Source organism: Vombatus ursinus, unplaced genomic scaffold (assembly GCF_900497805.2).
Source record: "Vombatus ursinus unplaced genomic scaffold, bare-nosed wombat genome assembly UNPS02014807.1, whole genome shotgun sequence".
In the NCBI taxonomy this organism is placed as follows: Eukaryota; Metazoa; Chordata; class Mammalia; order Diprotodontia; family Vombatidae; genus Vombatus; species Vombatus ursinus.
In genome coordinates, this window is record NW_020954585.1 from 45,384,875 (window position 1) to 45,404,959 (window position 20,085).

The following is a 20,085-nucleotide window of genomic DNA, read 5'->3' on the forward strand; positions in this document are numbered from 1 at the left end:
TTTTAAAGAAGAGGAAACTAAGGGGGAGCTGAATGCCTTGCCCACGATCCCGTGGGCAGCAGTTGAACCCTCTTCTGTCTAAATAATTAACCAAGTGATTAGATTGAGAAATGCTAGCTTTGAGGTAACAAGGCTTATTTTCTGGGCAAGCTCTTTATCATTGTGAAATAGGTTTGTTTTGGTTTTTTAACATTTTTGAAAGTTTGTATTGCTATCTTCTGTTTTTATATTTTGTTCCTTCTTTCCTCCCATCACCGGAGAGCCATCTCGTGTAACAAGAATAAAAAAGAGGGAGAAAGGCCTCTCAGCAAAACTCGTGGACACATTAGCTGAACCTGACACTATGCAGTGTTTCCCTCCTGTAGGCTTCACCTATGCAGAAAAGGGAGGGAAGGGCATTTTCTCATCTCTTTGGGAGCGGCCTTGATAACTCCAATTAGACAGTGTTCAGTTTAGGTTTTTTTGTGTTTCCGTTTACATGATCACAGGCATGGCATGCATTGTCTTTCTGTCTCCGTTTACTTCACTTTGCATCTGTGCATGTGTGTCTTCCTGTGCTTCTCTGACTTCTTCACGTTCATCATGTCCCATGACTGAGGAGTGGTGGGTGACATATATGTCATCAGCTTTTCAAACATAGTTAGCGTAGACTTGTCACCTCTGAAAAATTTGGTGCTAGATGGGAGTGTGTATAACTCAAGGGAATAGAGTATTAACTTTGTGAATTCAGGAATGTTTTAAGTCACGTGATGCTGCAGTATCATTTCGCTCCTCCCTTTATCTTGTGTAAGCATTAGAACACCCAGGTGGAACACATTCTTCTTACATCAAATAGTTTCAAACCCTGAATGTTTAACTTTGGCTTGTCATATTTTCTTGCTGCATTGTGGCTCATCTGGAAGGCAGTTACTATTCTCAACATAACTTATGTGTTTGATCCTGTGGTCAAATGACCACACCATTTTGTAGAATTGTAGTACTGTGGTTTTGATAAGCAATTCATTCACTTCACCTTTCTAAGATGGACTAATCTTTCTCTGGTTTTTATGTGGATAGAGACCTTAACAGTGTGAATTGTGATGAACTTGGGCCCCTGCCACCTGGCTGGGAAGTGAGAAGTACGGTTTCTGGGAGAATATATTTTGTAGATCACAATAACCGAACAACCCAGTTCACGGATCCAAGATTACATCATATTATGAAGTGAGTTTTTGTGTTTTACTTTAATTTACAATTTAGCTTCAGGCTCTGAGTAAACTTTTTCCTAATATAACTGCTCTATAGTGTTAGTGAGCAAATAAATGTAGTAAAATTTTCTAAGTGTTTCTTGGACATTCACACAGTTTAAATCCTGAAATTCCCTATGAATAGTACAACAGCACTGCAGCCATATGCTGTTGCCACCTTTTCCTTTTTTCTACATGTCCTAAATAAAACTCATTGAAACTATTATTAAGCAGTTCCGTTAATAAAACTCTTATGTAAGCAACACTCTAATGGAATGTCATAGCCCTTAATGTGTTCTTCGTGCTGCAGAAGTAAAATGAGATTTTTCATCAGTGCCCACTCAGCACTCACTGTAAATGCTATCTGTAGTGGATAATGTTACCTATCAGGGCTTACTTACTGTCCTCATCACAGGGTAACTTTGATTTGAGAATTGTTGCAGATTCTACATTTATTGTTGCAGATTAGTTATGCTCTTACAACAAAGCATCGCAACTGTCATCTTTGATATCTGATATTTGTGGCAAAACTTGTATGAATCCACTGCTCTTATAACATACTTTTTCAGTTCTTTTTACTAGAATTTTGCTCACTTTAATATTGCAGGAAATAAGTGGGTTATTGTCTAGACTTGAAAATCTCTTTGGTTTTGCAGTGCTGTAATATGGTTGGTTATAATTGGATTTGACCTGTATTATTTGCATATTATGTATGTGTATGTATACACACACACTTTCTCTCTCTCTCTCTCTCTCTCTCTCTCTCTCTCTCTCTCTCTCTCTCTCTTTCTTTTTCTCTCTCTTACCCCTAGAGGTGCATCATTAAGTATTAACTCCTTTTATAATATTTCAGATTTTAATTGGCAAGCTGCCCAAAAGTGAAGTGGCATAGTACTGTTTTGTAGATTACAATATTAGGGTCAAAGGAAAAAAGTTGCTTGGTAGACTTTCTACTTGTATATTAAATATAATAAAGCTTTCTTTATCATATTAATGTAATCTGACAGAGGCAACTACCATGTTGTAAGATGCGAATGATGTATCCATAATTCATGATATATAGTTATGTTTCCTGGGATTAGTAAAAGTTCCAGTCTATGTAATGAATTATTTTATAATGATGCTGTGTATATTGTCATAATGAGACTTTTTTCTTTATTTAGTATTTTATTTTCCCCAGTTACATGTAAAAACAATTTTTAACATTCGTTTTTGAAACTTTGACTTCCAGATTCTCTCCCTTCCTTCCCCCTTCCCTTGTTAAGAAGGCAAGCAATTCAATATAGATTATACATGTGTAGTCTGTAATGATAATTTCAAACAATTTGTATTTCTCAGGCTTTTATTTTTTGGAGTAAATTTTACTTTTATTTTCTTTTTAGTCACCAATGCCAACTAAAGGAACCCAGCCAGCCTTTGTCCGTGCCGAATGAAGGGTCATTAGAAGATGAAGAGCTTCCTGCCCAGAGATATGAGAGAGATTTAGTACAGAAATTAAAAGTCCTTAGACATGAACTTTCTCTTCAACAACCCCAAGCTGGGCATTGTCGCATAGAGGTATCCAGAGAAGAAATATTTGAGGTATACCTACAGCTCTGAATAAGACATAGATTATAGATCTATAAGGTAGCCCACTTACCAATAAAGCCATATTGTACTGAACAGAAACTGATGATACATGAACCATTCTGTAAGTAATTTCTTTGTTTCAGTGAGATCTGCTTTTACTTTTTGTTTCATATTTAGGCATCAGTTTCATTTCCAAATGAGGCAGGAGGAGCTTGGTGTACATGTAAGGCCTGAATATTTTTAGGATCATATTTCCTCTTAAGAAAGGTGACATGGCATAGGGGCTAGAGAGCTGCCTTGGAATCAGGAAAAGCTGGGTTCATGTTCCCCTTCTGGTACGAGCCCTGTGACCCAGTGTCAGTGCCCAGTCAGCTCTCTCAGATTACACATTTCTGCAGGGGCTATGATTTTGCATTGGTAGAGGGGATCTCCTTAACCAATAGAATTGCAAATGCACTTGTATTCCACTCACCCCATTCAGCAACTCCCGTCACCCTTCCCCCACTCCCCCCCCAAAAAATAAATTCCCCCAGGATAGAAGTTTAAACCTAGACCTGAATAGGCCAAAGTCAGTGATTTGTATTGAGGCTGGTATTATACAGGCATATTAAATCATTCTGTGCCTGACTAGACTTGACGTGCCTGCAATTTACACCTGTACAATCCTTGTATAGCAGCAGGCATGTGTAGCACTTCCAACGATTAGTACTTTCTCAATTCTTGATTTCTCTTTCCTATGTAATTAGTTTCTTGTGAAATTTATTCTTCAGATCAGACAGTTCCTATGCAAGATACCAACAAATACTTAGACTTAATCAATATAAAACTCTGCCGAAGTAATGAGTATCCCTCCTAGTAAGTTCCTCTACAGGGGATCCCTTAAGACCACGTCTCAAAACAATATCTCTAAAAATCCTAAATCATCCCACTGCATCTTGATCCTCTTTGGACATGAGCCGATACTGTGGGGATAAAAGCAGGAAGAAGTGAAATATCAGTCTTTCTGAAATAATGTCAGATGAGCAGAGGCAAACTGCAAAGCAGCAGACAGCGAGGTTTAAATGCTTCACACTTTTAGGGATGGCTTCTGAGCCAATGAGACGTAAGTCAGCACTAAAGAGAGAGTTGTGATCTCCCCCCTTGAGAAATCTCTTTTGAGGGACAGCTAGGTGGCTCAGTGGATAGAGCACTGGCCTTGAAGTCAGGAGGACCTGAGTTCAAATCTGGCCTCAGACCAAGCACTTGACACTTACTAGCCGTGTGACCCTGGGCAAGTCACTTAACCCCAACTGCCTAAAAAAAAAAAGAGAGAGAGACAAATCTCTTTTGATTTCGAATGAGGATAATTCATAATCTTAAAATTTGAGGGGAACTTTATGGAGCATCTGTTCCAAACTCTTTACCCTTCTCCTGCCTCTCCTTTTTTATATCAGGAAACCGAGATCTAAAGACTACACTTGCCACCAAGCTGAAACTAGAATTGGTGTCCTGGGGCCTACTCCAGTGTTCTTTCTATGCATTCATTTATACTCATTTTCTTAATGCTTAGAATAATTTTCATTATTATTGCTGATATTAAGGTACATATGTAATCTCATAGCTAATTTATTAATTTTCCTAAATTTAGATATACTTCACTTTTAGCAGTGTTCTTTTCTCTTTTCCTCCCTCCTACCTCCACAACCTCAATGCTTACAAGAGTAAAACAGAAGTTTTATTTGAAACTCATTGCAACCCGTGGCAAGTTTTTCTACTGTTAATTTGGAGCTTAGGTTGGGTTGGGGACGAGGAAGAGTCAAATCAGTTCCCTATTTTCATGGGATACAAGGGCCTGGATTAACTGGTAATTTTAGAAGAGGGTTCTAATATGTTCTTATATTGTTGAATTTCATGTGATTTTTAGAACCTTTTTAAAGGGAAACTCAGCTGAGTTTTGATTGCCAGGGAATTTTTTTCATTCTCTCCTAGAAAGGAATAGAAATTGACTAATAATTATTCCATTAAAATTTTAGCTCTACAAATGAGGTCTTCATTTTGCTTAAAAGTCTATTGAATTATATTGAGAGTTATCTTTATGTTAGAGTCCGCCATCAAAATGTATGTCCTGAAGTAATCAAAAATTGCATTTACAATTAAATGCTGACTTTTCCTTCACTATAGCATTAGCTGCTAGTAGGCACTTAATAAATGATTATTGACTGACTTTTGTATTTTAACACATATCAGTGTGTAAGACACTAAAAAGAATGGAGAAATAAACAAGCTGAATACCTAATGAAAGAAACTGTGATTCAAAAACTTCTTGTTAACCCATATCATTATAGAAAATCTGTTTTCAAAGCTGTTATGATTTTTGAGAAGAAAGGAAAGAGCCACCTCTCTGAAAACTGTTGTTTTTGTATCCAGGAATCTTACCGTCAGATAATGAAGATGAGACCAAAAGACTTAAAAAAGAGGTTAATGGTGAAATTCCGTGGTGAAGAAGGCCTCGATTATGGTGGAGTGGCCCGGTGAGATTTGAATTATTCTGCCTTTCTGCTGCTTAGGTTTTAGCCTGGTTGTAATAACTTATTTTAGAAAGCATATGTATTCACACCTTAAAAAATACAAGCATATCAGTGGTGCTAATTTAAACTTCCTAGTGCAATGGAGACATCAAACGGCTGCTTCTCATACTGCAAGGAGCTTTCATAGATACTGGGACTCAGTGTCATGTAGCAAAAGAAAGCTGTCAGGAAGTACAAGTCCTTAGCCATTTCCTTTTTGAAGCTGGACCTTTAAACCTGTGCAATATGATTCTTTTGCAATCTACTTAAACTTGAAACTTGAAGAAGTCTCTACTGAAGTAAATTTCTGCCATAGATATATATTCCTTAAAAGCTGTATGTGTAAAATGAATGTTAAAAAAATTTGTTATCTTTTGTTTTTACATCACTTTCATTTTCAAATATATTGCTACCTTCTCTCCCAACTGGCGAACCATTAACTTGTAACAAAAAAATATTAAAGAAAAAAGGTGGGGGGCAGTGTGCAATTCAGTAAAGCTAACCAACGTATGAAGCTCATATGAAAGCATATGAACTATTCAACACTCAAATCTCTGTAAAGAAGAGAGGAGAGTATTTTTTTTTTTATCTTTCCTTTGGGGACACACACTGTCCTTAATTACAGTGTTGAGTTTCATTAAAATGAATTTATTTTAGAAGTATTAAATAAGGTCATTATTTAGAAGAACCCTGAACTGAATAATCTCATAATATTTTGATGCATTTGAATTTTCATGTCTTTCTTGTTTTCTTTGAAATAGCTTATAGTGCAATTTAAATGGCTTTAAGGTTGTTGGTTTTTTTTTTTTAAGTCGACAATCTAAATTTCCGAATAGGCTCTGTTTCCTTATAACAGAATGATTGCTGTTATTTCTTCAGATTTCATTGGGGCTTCTAATTTCTCTCCCATAATTGCTCTCAAACCTAAGCTCAACTTTGTTTTCCTTTTCTTAACCAAAATAGTCTTGACTTGCTTTTTCAAGTCTCATTCCTGTTACAAGTGCCTGTTTATTGTCCTAGAGAAACTGCCTTCTTTCTGACAAAGTTTTACTTGCACTGATCCTCAGTACAAACTGATTTCCTGGCAAGAGGCCAATACTTCTTGTCCTGCTCCACTCCCCCCCCCCCCACTTCTCTCCTTCTTAGTAAGAATCTTTCCATTTAAATGCTCACATTATGTATTAGCACGGTGCTTGGCACAGAAGAGGCTTAATAAAAACTGGTTTTTAAAAAGGCCACCCAATACCCACATTCTCTTCTTTAGTTGAATCCCTCAAGCTGTTTAACCTCTTTGCTTTACCTTTCTTACAGCAGTTTCTGATCATCATTTTTATGACAGTTGTAAATGTAGGGTGTGCACCCTTTCTATATTTTTGTTAACTTTGCCTTTTAAAGGATAAATTATCCTAAATATAAGGTGACCTTGAGTTCTTGAGGACTGTGACAGAAGGATATATTACCTAGCTGGAAAGACTTTTGAGTACAGTACCAGTAAGACTTTTCTAAGGATCAGTCTCATTGTGGTGAGGCAGATCAAGAAAAAGTTAGCCATCTGGTGATGAATTTTCTAGACATAACTCATGACATTTATTGAGGCACTGAGGGCTTTCATTCTACATTGGTGGAGAGAGTGTCCTCATTGATAAAAGTCACAGATACTTTGAAGTATTAAAGCATGTAGCTCCCTGTATCTGCCTTCTTAACTCTTCTTGTCCCTAATCTCCAAATTGGTAGAAATCTTCAAGGCTTTTGACCTTGAAGTTTTTCCTTCCAAGGTCCTTCCTGACCTTGAAGCTCTTCCTTGCCTGTCATCTTACTCATAGTCTCTACAACATAACCGATGTTCACCTTTACCTTGTCTGTGTCTCTGCTGAAATCCTTCCTTATGCCTTAACCACTTCCTGTCTAGACAATTGTAATTCTTTGACTTTTTGGAAGATGGTTTTCCCAAATCCTCAAACTTTGGGAACAGTGCAGAGTTTTTTCTTTAAATAATTTTTTTTCTTTCTCATAAGGAATATACTATCAGAATGCTTTCTAGTGAGAATAGCACACCTGTCCCTTTCAGAATTAGTTAATATTCAAATATAATTCCAAACTTTCTGCTCTCTAAAGTTGAGTATAGACTTAGTTCTTACTGTATCAATGATCTTGGACCTATTTCCGTAATGATCTTTTTATTGTTTGTAATAGAAAGTTCCATTTACCTTTGCCCTTTGTGTTCCCATTGTCACAACTTCATAGAATCATAGGTTTTAGAGTTGGAAGGGACCTTAGAGAACATTTTACAGCTACTTCTCTCATTTTACAGATGAGGAAACTGGGGCTCAGAGAGGTGTGGGTACCTTAACTCAAGGCTACACAGTTAGTAAGTAGGACAACCACATTTTGAACCGAAGACCTCTGTCTCTAAGTCCGGTGCTCTTTGTACTACACCATATCTTTTTTTTTTTTTTAACCTGAATCAGTGAGAAGTCTTCTAATACAATTCATTGCTTCTGTTTTGGTCAGTTATATCTTTCTTTAAGTGTTGTTTTTCTCTTGTTTTTTTGGTTTTTTTTTTGTTGTTATTGTTACAAAAATACATGACAAAGTAATTGTAGAAAGTTGCACATCTGACTTGCATGTCAGAATGTTAGGTGGGGAGTGATTTGGGGGTCAGAAGGAGCAGTTTCCTGATCTGGAGCTCTATACTGCTGTAACAGCTTTTGAGCAAGGCCCTCTGAAAAGACCTGCCTCTGCCTCCTCTCACTCAGTGCACATGGCTGCCAGATTAATCTTGCTGGTATAGAAGACTCATGGTAATTCTCCAGCTCAGGAGTCTCTGATGACTCCCTATTGCTAATAGTATCCAGTAGTATTTACTGCCTGCCTGCTGTGACCTTAGGACACAATGACAAAACGAACAACAGCCCCGCCTTCCAAGGGGATTACAAGAATACACGTAAACACACATGGATGTTGTCTGTGCATTTTTACACACGTGAATTTGAGAAAGGGAGAGAGAACACTGGCACGAATTTGGGACATCAGGAAGTGACATTTGACACAAGCTAAGAATTGTAAGAGGCCGAGGGGAGAAGCAGTTGCCTTCTAGGGATGGGGGACAGACTCTGCGAAGGCATAAAATTGGGAGATGGAATATTGTGTACGTTAAACGATAACTGGGTCATTTTGGCTGGTATTGTGAAGGGGGTAATGTACCTGGAAAAGTGATTTAAAGTGAGATAGTACAAGATTTTAAAACCCAAGCTGGGTATTCTTTATTTTATCCTGGAGGTAAATAGGGAGTCCCAAAAGTACCTAAATAGGAGAGTGACATGATGTTTGCTTTAGGAAGATTATTTGAAAAGATCTGTGGAGAAATAATTAGAGATGAAAGAGACTGGAATCATCCATAAGTCCAATTAGGAGATTGTTGGAATTGTATGGGTAGCGGATGGTTGCAAAGACCTGAATGACAGCCATTTGAGTAAGGAAAAAAAAAACTTATATACAGGAGAAATTAAGGGCATAGAATCTGCATGACTTGGCACCTGAGGATATGGGACATGAGGGTGGCATTGATTACAGAGTCAAAGATTTATTCATTAGTCAAGTATTTATGAAGTGCCTGCACTTGGGGCTAGGGAGATGAAGACGAGAAAGAAAAACCTCGGGCCAACTAGGTGGTGCAGTGGATAGAGCATGGGCCCTGAAGTCAGGAGGACCTGAGTTCAAATCCGGCCTCAGACCAAACACTTGACACTTACTAGCTGTGTGACCCTGGGCAAGTGACTTAACCCTAATTGCCTAAAAACAAAAAAAAAAAAGAAAAGAAAAGAAACACCTCCTACCCTTAAGGGGCAGAGGAAAAACAATACTTACACAGAAAATTTAATACAAAATAGGTATAAAGAAAGCTCTGCTTGGTTTGAACTCCACAAAGCAAGATGCCCCTCCCAGCACAAGCTGATCACCTGATCATCCTTACTGTGCTATTTCACTCAGACTTGGAAACTCAATACCTTCCCAACTCCCTTGGCCTCCTTCCCTCTAATTGCAGGGTTGGAGGATGGGGCACTAAACTCCTCTCAGAGCTTTCCTTTAGAGAGGTTAAGACCTGGACTTTCCAGCTAATTCTCCATTTTCTATCTGCATCTTTGCCTGGTTGAGCTGCATGGAATAAGATGCCCTCATACCAAATTCTGCCTGCTGCTTCTCCCTCTTTCCAGCTTCCTTTTGTGGGTTATCTACCTCCATTACATTGTAAGCTTCTTGAGGGCAGAGACTGTCCTTCTTTTTCTTATTTGTATCCCCAGCACTTAGCACAGTGCCAGGAACTTAGTAGGTACTTGATGTTTGTTGAATTGGAAGGAGGGACCCTGGTGAATGGTGAGGCCTCCTGTGCTGAGCAGTGAACCTGGAAAAATAGATTGGAGGGCTTTAGATGCCAAACAGAAAAATTTCTGTTTTATCCTAATGGTAAGGAGGTGCGTTACCTGTTAGTGGAGTGATATAGTAAAGCTTATGCTTTAGGAATGCTAGTTTGGCAGCAGAGTGGCTGATGTATTGTAGAGACAAGAGAATGAAGGCAAGAAGACTAATTAGGAAGCTATTGCAATAACCCAGGTTTGAGGAGAATGGAGCCTGAATGAACCAGGATGAGAGCTGTGTGAATGTCGAGCAAGGAACAAGTGTGATACACGTTGGATGACTCTGAAGTTGTGAGCTTGGGTAAGTTTGGAAGAAGGAGTAGGTTTAGATAAATAAGATTGAGTTCAGTTTCCACTCAGCCACCACAGTGATTTTCCTAAAACGAATGTTCTGATCAGAGCAGTAAGTAGAATAATAGCTAATAATGATAGAACAATATTAGCTAACAATAATAGAATAATAATAATAACTAGTACTTATATAGGGCCACTGTGCTTTACAAATATATAATTATGCCCAAAAAGTTAGTAAAGGGAGCATACCCTTTAAGCCAGTGATAAGCACTACAAAGTCTGTACCCCATAAGAGATCAAATAAAGAGGAAAAGAGTCCATATGTACAAATATATTTATAGCAGTTCTTTTGTACAATAGCAGAGAACTGGAAATTAAACAGATATCCATCTATTGGAGAGTGGCTAAATAAATTATGTTTTATGAATGTAACAGAATACTGTAAAAAACAAAGAACAGGGTGTTTTGGGAGAAACCTGGAAAGATTTACACGAACTGATAAAGAGTGAAGCTGAACCACGAGGATAATTTATATAATAGTAGCATTCCATTGTAAAGAAAAAAACAACTTTGAAAGGGCCCTGATTAATACAGTCATCAACCATGATTGTAAAGGACCAATGATGAAGCATGCTGCCTACTGTGTGAGAGAGAAATGATAGACCTAAGATGCAGAATTAAATATATGTTGTCAGACAAGGCCAATGTAGGGATTTGTTTTGTTTGACTAATTATATTTGTTACAAGAATTTGGAGATGGGGTGTTTTGTTTTTTTTTCCCGATGGGAAAAGGATGGGATGAGACTGCTGGGGATAAGGTAGTTCAGAAAAAAAGAAAAGAAATAGGGTAATTGAAGCATCTCTTTAAAGTGCAGAAAGTAGGACAGACTAGTAGGATAACTTTGAAAGGTATTTACTGAATTTATTAAGCATGTCAGAAGAAAACCAGCATAAAATAAAAACTTGTCATTTCCCTCTTTTTTCGGGGGGTGTGTGTGTGTGTTTATGTGTGTATACCCATTTTATTTGGTGTTAAGCTCATTTTTTAAAAGAGTAGAGAGTTGTGTTTTAGACATATTGAGTTAGAGATGCTTGTATAACATCCATTTGGAAAAACTACTAACTAGCCTTAATACCACTCTCTTTTTCCTAATCCGATTTTGCTCCCTGTCCTCTTGACCTACATGTATTTTTGTAACCTATCACTCATACCTAGAACACACTCCTTTTTCTTTTTCCCCCTTTTTTCAAAGCTTTATTAATTAAGGCCTATTGCGTGCCAGGCAATGTGCTAAACACTTTACAAATATTAGTTTATTTAATCTTCACTATGGCTTTGCGAGGTAGGTGCTTTTACCATATCCATTTTACAGCTAAGGAAGCTGAGATAGACCATATTAAGTGATTTTACTGGTCACAGCCTGTAAAAATCTAAGGTCAGATTTGAACTCAAGTCTTCCTGACTCCAGGCCCAGCATTCTATCTGCTGCATCCCCTAGCTGTCAGGGGGTCAGTCAATAAACATTTATTAAATGCCTTCTGTGTGCCAGGCACTACGCTAAGGGCTGGGGATACAAAAACAGGCAATCCCTTAAGACAGTCCCAGCCCTCAAGTAGTGCACAGTCTAATGGGAAAGATAACAAGCAAACAAATATATACAAACAAGGTACATAGAGGATAAATAGGAAATAATTAACAGAGGGGAAGTACTAGAATTAAGAGAGCTTTGGAAAGACTTCCTGTAGAAGATAGAATTTTATTTGGGGCTTACAGGGAGTCAGAAGGCAGCAGTGAGAAGGGAAAGCATTCCAGGCATGGGAGAGAGCCAGAGAAAATATCTAGAGACCAGAGTTGGCGTGTCTTGTTCGTAGAACAGCCAGGAGGCCAGGGTCACTGAATGGAAAAATACAGACAGGGAGAACTAGAGAGGGCTAGGTCATGAAGGACTTTGAACACCAGAGCATTTTGTGTTTCATGCTTAAGGCAATAGGGAGCCACTGGAGTTTATTGAGGGCTGAGGTGTGGGCTTTGGGAAGGGAATGAGGTGATAGGGTCAGACCTTCATTTTAGGAAAATCACTTTGGTGGCTGAGTGGAAAATGTATTGGAGTGGGGAGAAACTTGAGTCAGGCAGGCCCATAAGCAGACTATTGTGGTAGTCCAGGTGTAGGGTGATAAGGATCTGCATCAGAATGGTGGTAATACCTGAGGGACTGGGAGGATGGTCGTTGTTCCATGTACAGTAATAGGGAAGGTGGGAATGGGGGAGAATTTAGGGGGAAAGATAATGAGTTCTGTTTTAGACATGTTGGATTTAAGATGTCTACTGGACATCCAGTTCAAGATGTCTGAAAGGCAGTTGGAGATGTGGGATTGGAGGTCAGCAGAGAGGTTAGGGCAGGATAGATAGATTTGAGAATTGTCAGTATAGGGATGATAATTAAATCCATGGGAACTGATGAGATCACCAAGTGAAGTCGTATAGAAGGAGTAAAGAGGGCCCAGGATAGAACCCTGTGGGATACCTACTGTTAGAGGGCACAATCTGAATGAAGATTCAGCACAGGAGACTGAGAAGGGAGTGGACAGGTAGGTAGGAGAGCCAGGAGAGAGTGGTGACCTGAAAACCTAGAGACAAGAGAGTAGTATGAAGGAGAGAAGAGGATGGATGATCAACAATCAGCAAGGCTACAGAAAGGTAGAGATTGAGGACTGAGAAAAGGCCATCGGATTTGGCAGTTGAGATCATTGGTAACTTTGAAGAAAGTGGTTTCAGTGGAATGATGAGATCAGAAGCCAGATTGTAAGGGATTAAGAAGAGAGTGAAAGAAGAGAAAGTGGGGGCACCTGTTGTAGATGGCCTCTTCAGGGAGTTTGGCCCCAAAAGGCATATGGGATGATAGTTAGCCAGAATGGAAGGATCAAGTGAGGGTTTTTTGAGGATCAGGAAGAGAAGAATGTGTTTGTAGGCAGTAGGAAAAGAGCTTGTAATCAGGGAGAGATTAAAAATGAGTGTTAGAATGGGGAAGCAGAGGGAGTAATTTGTTGGAGGAGACAGGATAGAATGGAATTATTTGTTCAGATAGGAGGGTTTGCTTTGGTAAGGAGTAAATAAAGCCATTTCTTCCCGTGAGATAAGGGTGAAGGAGAGAATGGCAGAAGGCATATGTGTGATTGGAGATGAAACTAAGGCTTGACAGAGTGCTATCATTGAAATGATAAGGAGGCTAGGGACTCAAGAGAACATTGCAGAGTTGAATTCACTCAGGAAGAGGGAAAGATGGGGGAAAGAGGAGCCAGTAGCTAGGCATTGAAGGTCATGGTACAGATAAAAAGGTTTTGTCAGGGAAGGCAGAAGGAGAGATGAAAAGGCAATAGATTATGGTCAGGTAAGGAGATTTCAGAATTCTTTAATGGGGAGGTGGTAGTTGTAGGTGATAGCAAGATTAAAGACAAGACGATTTTTGTGTGGTGCCAAGGCGGGGTGAAGGAATAGGTCATGAGAATTGAGTAGGTAGAGTTGTTAAGGTGTTTTAACCACTAACTGAGTGTTTTAACTACTCTGAGAGGTTAGAGTATTTGAGGGAGAGTTAGTATGTATGTTGAAGTCCCCTAGTGTGAGGGTAGGATATTGGAGAAGAGAGAAGAATTGTGAGCCAGGAAGAAGGAATGGGATTGACCTGGAGGTGTGTAGACAACAGCTGCTAGGATTTTGAGTGGGTGGTAGATGAATAGCTTTACAGGAGGAAAGTTTACCAAGGAGGTAGTAAAAGAACCTGGAAGTGGCCAGAGGAGTAAGGAGAGTTTCAGCTCCCTGCCTTAACAAGTGAGCCGAGGGGAGTGAAGGAAGGTTCAGCCAGGGAGGCGGAGTCCTCAGTGGGGAGGGAAGTTTCAGTCTGGCTGGTAGATAAGAGTGGGAGAGAAAAAGATTTAGGAAAGGAAGTTTGTTGCCTGTGAAACAGGCATTCCAGAGAGCACACTGGAAGGAGTGGGTTACGTTTGTTTGAACTTTGGGGTGGGAGAGTTGAGGGGGATGGGAATAAGGAATCAGTCAGTGGAAGCTGGAGAATGGAATTTAGATGATGACCAACTGGAATTCAGAATCATTGAGATGGATAGGATATCACCATGTGTGAGAATATTTACTATCATTGAGTAGAAGGCTCCATTCCTCAGTCTGGGGACAAGTGCAGCATGAGGTGGCAGGCATATGGTCAGATGGGAGGCCCTATTTCAATACTCCTCTTCCCTCTGAAATGTCACAGCAGGAAAAGGAAGTCCCACTCCCCCCACCCTGAGACTTTCCTTTCTTTTTTTTTAATATTTGTAAATAGTATTTTTTTTCCAATTATATGTAAAGATAGTTTTCAACATTCATTTTTTACAAGATTTTGAGTTCCAAATTTTTCTCCCTCCTTCCCTCCCATTTCCTCTCCCCAAGACAGCAAGCAATCTGATATAGGTTATACTTGTGCCATCATGTTAAACATATTTCCACCTTAGTCATGTTGTGAAAGGAGAATTGGAACCAAAATGAAAAACCATGAGAAGGAAACAACCAAGAAAGTCAAAATAGTCCATTTCGATCAGCATTTAGACTCCATAGTTCTTTCTCTAGATGTAGATAGCATTTTCCATCATGAGTCTTTTGGAATTGCCCTAGATTCCTTGCATTGCTGAGAAGAGCTAAGTTGATCATAGTTGCTCATTGCACAATGTTGCTGTTACTGTGTACAATGTTCTCCAGATTCTGCTCACTTCTCTCAGCATCAGTTCATGTAGAGACTTTACTCTTTATCTATCCTCAAGGGGCAGAAGGAGCAGGAGATGGAAGACCTGAGGTCAAAGGGAAGGTTGCTTCTCTTTGTATGGAAATGGTAGACTCATGGTCAGGGGAAGGTCTCCTTCCTCTTCTAACCAGAGTCTGGAAGCCAAGTGGCCTTGGCAGGTGGACGTCTCCTGGTGCGGGGGAAGTTGCTTTGGGGCAGATGGAAACTGTTCTGTTGCCAAGCCTCTTGCCCAGGGTCACGCAGCTAGTAAGTGTCATGTGTCTGAGGCCGGATTTGAACTCAGGTCCTTCTGAATCCAGGGTCGATGCTCTATTCACTGCGCCACCTAGCTGCCCCATGCCAAGCCTCTTCTTAAGGCACACCCAGCAACAACGGGAGCCAGGTAGTCTCCCTTCCCTCCTTACCTGAGACTGAATTGGCTGCCTCTACTTACTGAAATCCTTTTCTTCCTTCAGGTTCTTGTTTAGCTGCCACCTTTTCCACCTCAGTCATAAATGATCTTTTTCTGTATTGTGTAGTACTTAATTTATTACTTCTCCAACACTTGTCATGACTGTCTTTCAATTTAGTAGGGGAGGCAAGGAGTTCAGATTACCAGTTTCATCAATGCAGGGAACTCCCTCTTCTGATACAGATAGCAACACTTCTTTAATGCATAGTCTTTAGCAGTTGTTTAGGGTTCTGTCTGGAAAGTTAAATGACTTGCCCATGATCACGTAGTCAGTTTGTGTCAGAGGCAGGATTTTGAACTCGGATATTCCTGGCCAGCCTTTTATCCACTGCACCAGGCTGCTTCTCCATTTTGTAGTATGATGTTTCACGTTGATTCTGTAGCTCCAGAGTAGATTGTTACCTTTGTGAAGGCAGGGACTCTTTTTTATCCTCCTATCTCCCCTACCACATAGTGCTTTGCTCACTGAATTTCAAAATGTCCTCATGTTTGCATCTACCAAATCCTTTTAAAGTAAACACAATGCCTGAACAGTTTCATTTTACAGAAAAAGAAGTGTTTTAAAATCCTTAAACTATATAAAAACATGAAATATCAAAGTCATGTGGATTAAAACACTCAGGCACTTCCAACTATTTAAAAAATGACTTTTAGTGACAGTTATCTTTTGTCTTAATTTCATTAAATCCATGTGAATAGGGCTGAATAATCCAGCCCTTGTGAGGTCACTGAATTCTCTTCTTTGAGAAAGTTTATTGAAAGCAGTGTCTGTTTCTGCTGTTTGCTTTGTATCTTCCCCTGCTCTCATCCTCCCCTGGCCTCCCTCCCACCCACACCCACAGAATACCTAGTGTTGTTATCAGTAGATATGTCTAGTAAATACTGAATTGTTGAGGTAAAAAATTTTGTTTGTTTTCTGTTCTGAGGTAATAATTTCTGTTCTGACTCTTCTTTCTTATTAACATGGATGTTTGACTTTTGTGTGCACAGTTGATGCAGGTTGAATTCTGTTAGGAATGGTTACTTTTGGGTAAATGCCTTTTAAAGATGAAGATGTTCCATTGTAGAATGAAGTACTGTTTTATCCCTAGGGAGTGGCTCTATTTACTGTGCCATGAAATGCTGAATCCATATTATGGACTCTTCCAGTATTCTACAGATAATATTTACATGCTGCAAATAAATCCAGACTCTTCAATCAACCCTGTAAGTATTAATAAACATAATGCTGATCAGTTTAATTGGCAGGATTTTTTTAAGTTGACTCTTACCATCCAATTAAATTTTGAGTTTAGTCAATAAATAACTTGCTCAAAGGTCATGTTAAGTAAAAGAGCATTGAAAGTTTAAGTGAGGACTAGTTTGAGCTCAGAGACTTGGATCATTTTGTACTCCTGAGGTTTTTAGTAAACACAATTTGGAGGTGATTTATTTTTGCATAGAACAGTAAATAAACTGAATTATTCCATGTGACATTCTTTGTGGCCATTTGAGAGGGTTATGGCTAATAAATATTTTATTCATCAAAGAAGTTATTTTTCCTAGGTTCATAAGTGCTGGACTTTGTTTTTCCAACCAAAAAGGATATGTATCCATGTTCCTATACTTACTGCCCATAAGGTACTAGTGGTCTTTGGATATTGTGGGTGGTTAATGTAGAGCGACACGCCTCTCATTTTAAGTCAAGTTTTTTGCTTTTGTTTTTTTTTTTTGATGAGGTAATTGGGGTTAAGTGACTTGCCCAGGGTCACACAGCTGGTAAGTGTTAAGTGTCTGAGGTCAGATTTGAACTCAGGTCCTCCTGACTCCAAGGCTACCGCTCTATCCACTACGCTATGTAGCCCCTAAGTCAAGGGTTTACTTGAGCTTTACAACCTTCCACTGACAAGACTCAAAGTGATCATAATAAATTGTCTCAGGTATCCAAAATCTAAACCAAAAATTGATTTCCCTAGTTAAAAGGAATTTGTTCAAAGTTTTGGGTCATTTAAGATTATTTTTTTCATAATCTTGTTCTTAATGACAGATAAGGACTTACTAAATAAGGATTGGGGACTTTTTTTTTCCTGTGATTAATTTTCTCACTTCACCTCTCCCTACAAACACATCAGGAGAATCGGGAAAAGAGTAATTATGTCAGGGAGAATCTTTCCAAAATATAATTTTAAAATATATGCTTCGTTGTTCTCCATAACTTTCTTATATTTGCACGTTTAGGAAAATTTCTTTTTTTTTTTTTTTTTTTTTGGTTTAATTTTTATAGACAGTCCTGCCTTCTTCCTAGCATGAAGACAGCAAACCACAAGGTGTCAGCATTTAGCTAGTCATTCTTCTTATCAATTCTTGCTCTTTGGTGTCCCCTGCAGGATCATTTGTCTTATTTTCACTTTGTTGGTCGGATAATGGGTCTGGCTGTGTTCCATGGACACTACATCAATGGAGGTTTCACAGTTCCTTTCTACAAACAGCTGCTGGGGAAGCCCATTCAGCTATCAGATTTGGAATCAGTTGACCCAGAGCTACACAAGAGCTTAGTTTGGATTTTGTAAGTACTTTGTGTTTGCAGACGATTTAAGTCCAAGGTTATCTTCTTAATGGAAGCAGGTAGCTCATGATTCTATTGATTTCTTTTATCTCTGGCACGGCACGTAACAGAAAAGAGAAACAGGAATAAGTGAGTGTGGAGGAGAATAAAAAGGGAAGATGTAATAGATTACATTTATAAAAGAAAAAACATTTAGCCTAAACACTTAACAGTTAAATACATTTGCTGGTATTTGATCAGATTTTTCTAGTTTATAGTCCAATTTCTTCTCCTTTTTATCGATTTATTGAGTTTAAACCACAATGACTAATGAACCCTAACCTTAGGTTTGCAACGCCATGGTACAGATCCAATTACCAAAGTGATAAAATATAAAGAGCAGTGGGCTCAGAATCAGTAACTGTAAGTTTGAATCCCAGCTGTAGCCCTTACCAGCCATGGGTCCATGAGCTCTACTGACTTAACTTCTCTGAGGCCCTCAGCTATAAAATGTGAATGATAATCCTTGCACTGACTACTTCATAGTGTTGTTGTGAGGAAAGCACTTTGTAAATCCTAAAGCAATATATAAATGTGAGCAATTGTTATTTCACTAAGGCTTATGAAATTCTTGAAACAAAATTTAATTTTTATTTTCTGCTTTACTCAGACATATGCTCCCCAGTGCTTTAGGTGATACCTGCAAAATGTTGAGAGCTACACATTTTGAAGAATGAGTATGTTTCATAGAATGGGAGAGTCCTCAGCTTCAGTACTAGTGATTGTGTATTTTCGTAATTGGGATAAGTAGCAAATGAGTTGGACGGGAATCACTAACTGATTACTGGATCAGCCCTATACAAGGGCATGTCTCATTTCATAGTTTTCCATTTGAATTGTAGTTGTAGTTAGGGAGTATAAGGAAATAGGAAGGAAAGTGTTCCATCTTCTCTGTAGTTTACATTTTAGCATACTATACTAGGTACAGTAAATAGAAAAATCAAATTCTAACTGTACAGTTAAAGACTTTTCAGTTTAGCCTGGCAAATCTGAATGGTCTGTTGCTTAAAAGTGTATTTCTTTGGCTGGGAACAGTATTTAAATATTTGCTTTCACAATGTAGCATCCCCTCTTGACTCTGTTCCCACACCACCTCCTCAGCACTTAAGCACTTAGGTTGTGCTAGAATCACGTAGATTTTCAGAGCTGGGATGGTCATTAAAGATGATCTACCTAACTTTTTATAGATGACAATTGAAGCCCAGCAAGACTGTAACCTACTCAGGGTCACATAGCTGGCTAATACAGGATCTGCGATTAGAACTCAGACCTCCTGATCCCCTTGTCTGTTCTTTCCACAGTACCTCACTACCTTGTGGGTATTCTGTTTCCCCAGTTAGGTTAAACTCCATGAGAGACAAGTACCAATTTTTTCCTGTTCTAGCACTTCATAGTGCTCTGTACACTTGCTCCGTAAAGAAGGTTGTTTTTTCCTTTTCCTCCTAATTCTGCCATTTACAATTATGTTTTATAGTGGTAAAGGCCTAATTAACTTGTACTTCTGACTTTGACAGAGAGAATGACATCACTCCTGTGTTGGATCACACTTTCTGCGTAGAACATAATGCTTTTGGGCGGATTCTTCAACATGAGCTCAAACCAAATGGTAGAAATGTTCCTGTTACAGAGGAGAACAAGAAAGAATATGTCCGGTAATACCCACAGGATCATCAGTAGCAGCAACAAATATGTGTTGGGCACCTAAAGGGTGCATGGACCTGTACAATTTCCTGTTTACAAAGTTTAGATTAGACTTGGTCCCTGCCCTCAAGGAGCTTACAGTGTCATGGAACAAACCAAGACTCTAGCTGAGGTCTGACTGCCCCTTATACTCCTATTTACTGGAAGAGACCTCAAGAGGTTCTGGGATCCAGCTCCCTGTGGTTGCTGACTATGATAGCCCTGTCTAGCAAGGCTCTAAAGTGACCAAACACACTTCATCTATGCCCCAAGGAGAGGGAAAAAATGATGACCCTATGCCAAAGGGGAACAAGCTTTACAAGTGGCTGTTTGGTTGTTAGCGCACAGGTGGGGAGGGTGGGACAGATTGCCGTGTCCTAGCTGGCAGGCAGACTTCCTCACCACAGCCACACTACAGTTTCCATTGTGACAATGACTCCCCTCAGTCACAGGCAGGTTACTAGAGAATGACACAAGGCAAAGAACCACATGCTCTGCTGGACCCTAATCTCTATTGCAGCCTGTTTTTC

General features: G+C 39.2%; 1 protein-coding gene across 2 annotated transcripts in view; it reads left to right on the plus strand.

The window, feature by feature from the left end:
- Positions 1 to 20,085, plus strand: part of SMURF1 (SMAD specific E3 ubiquitin protein ligase 1) — a 104,202-nt gene that overhangs the window by 72,088 nt on the left and 12,029 nt on the right. For both annotated transcript variants that reach the window (XM_027874755.1, XM_027874757.1), the window contains exons 9-14: positions 1,057 to 1,203; positions 2,609 to 2,807; positions 5,202 to 5,305; positions 16,383 to 16,497; positions 17,658 to 17,836; positions 19,390 to 19,527. In XM_027874755.1, coding sequence (XP_027730556.1) covers positions 1,057 to 1,203; positions 2,609 to 2,807; positions 5,202 to 5,305; positions 16,383 to 16,497; positions 17,658 to 17,836; positions 19,390 to 19,527 — 882 coding nt within the window. The remainder of the gene's footprint in view (positions 1 to 1,056; positions 1,204 to 2,608; positions 2,808 to 5,201; positions 5,306 to 16,382; positions 16,498 to 17,657; positions 17,837 to 19,389; positions 19,528 to 20,085) is intronic.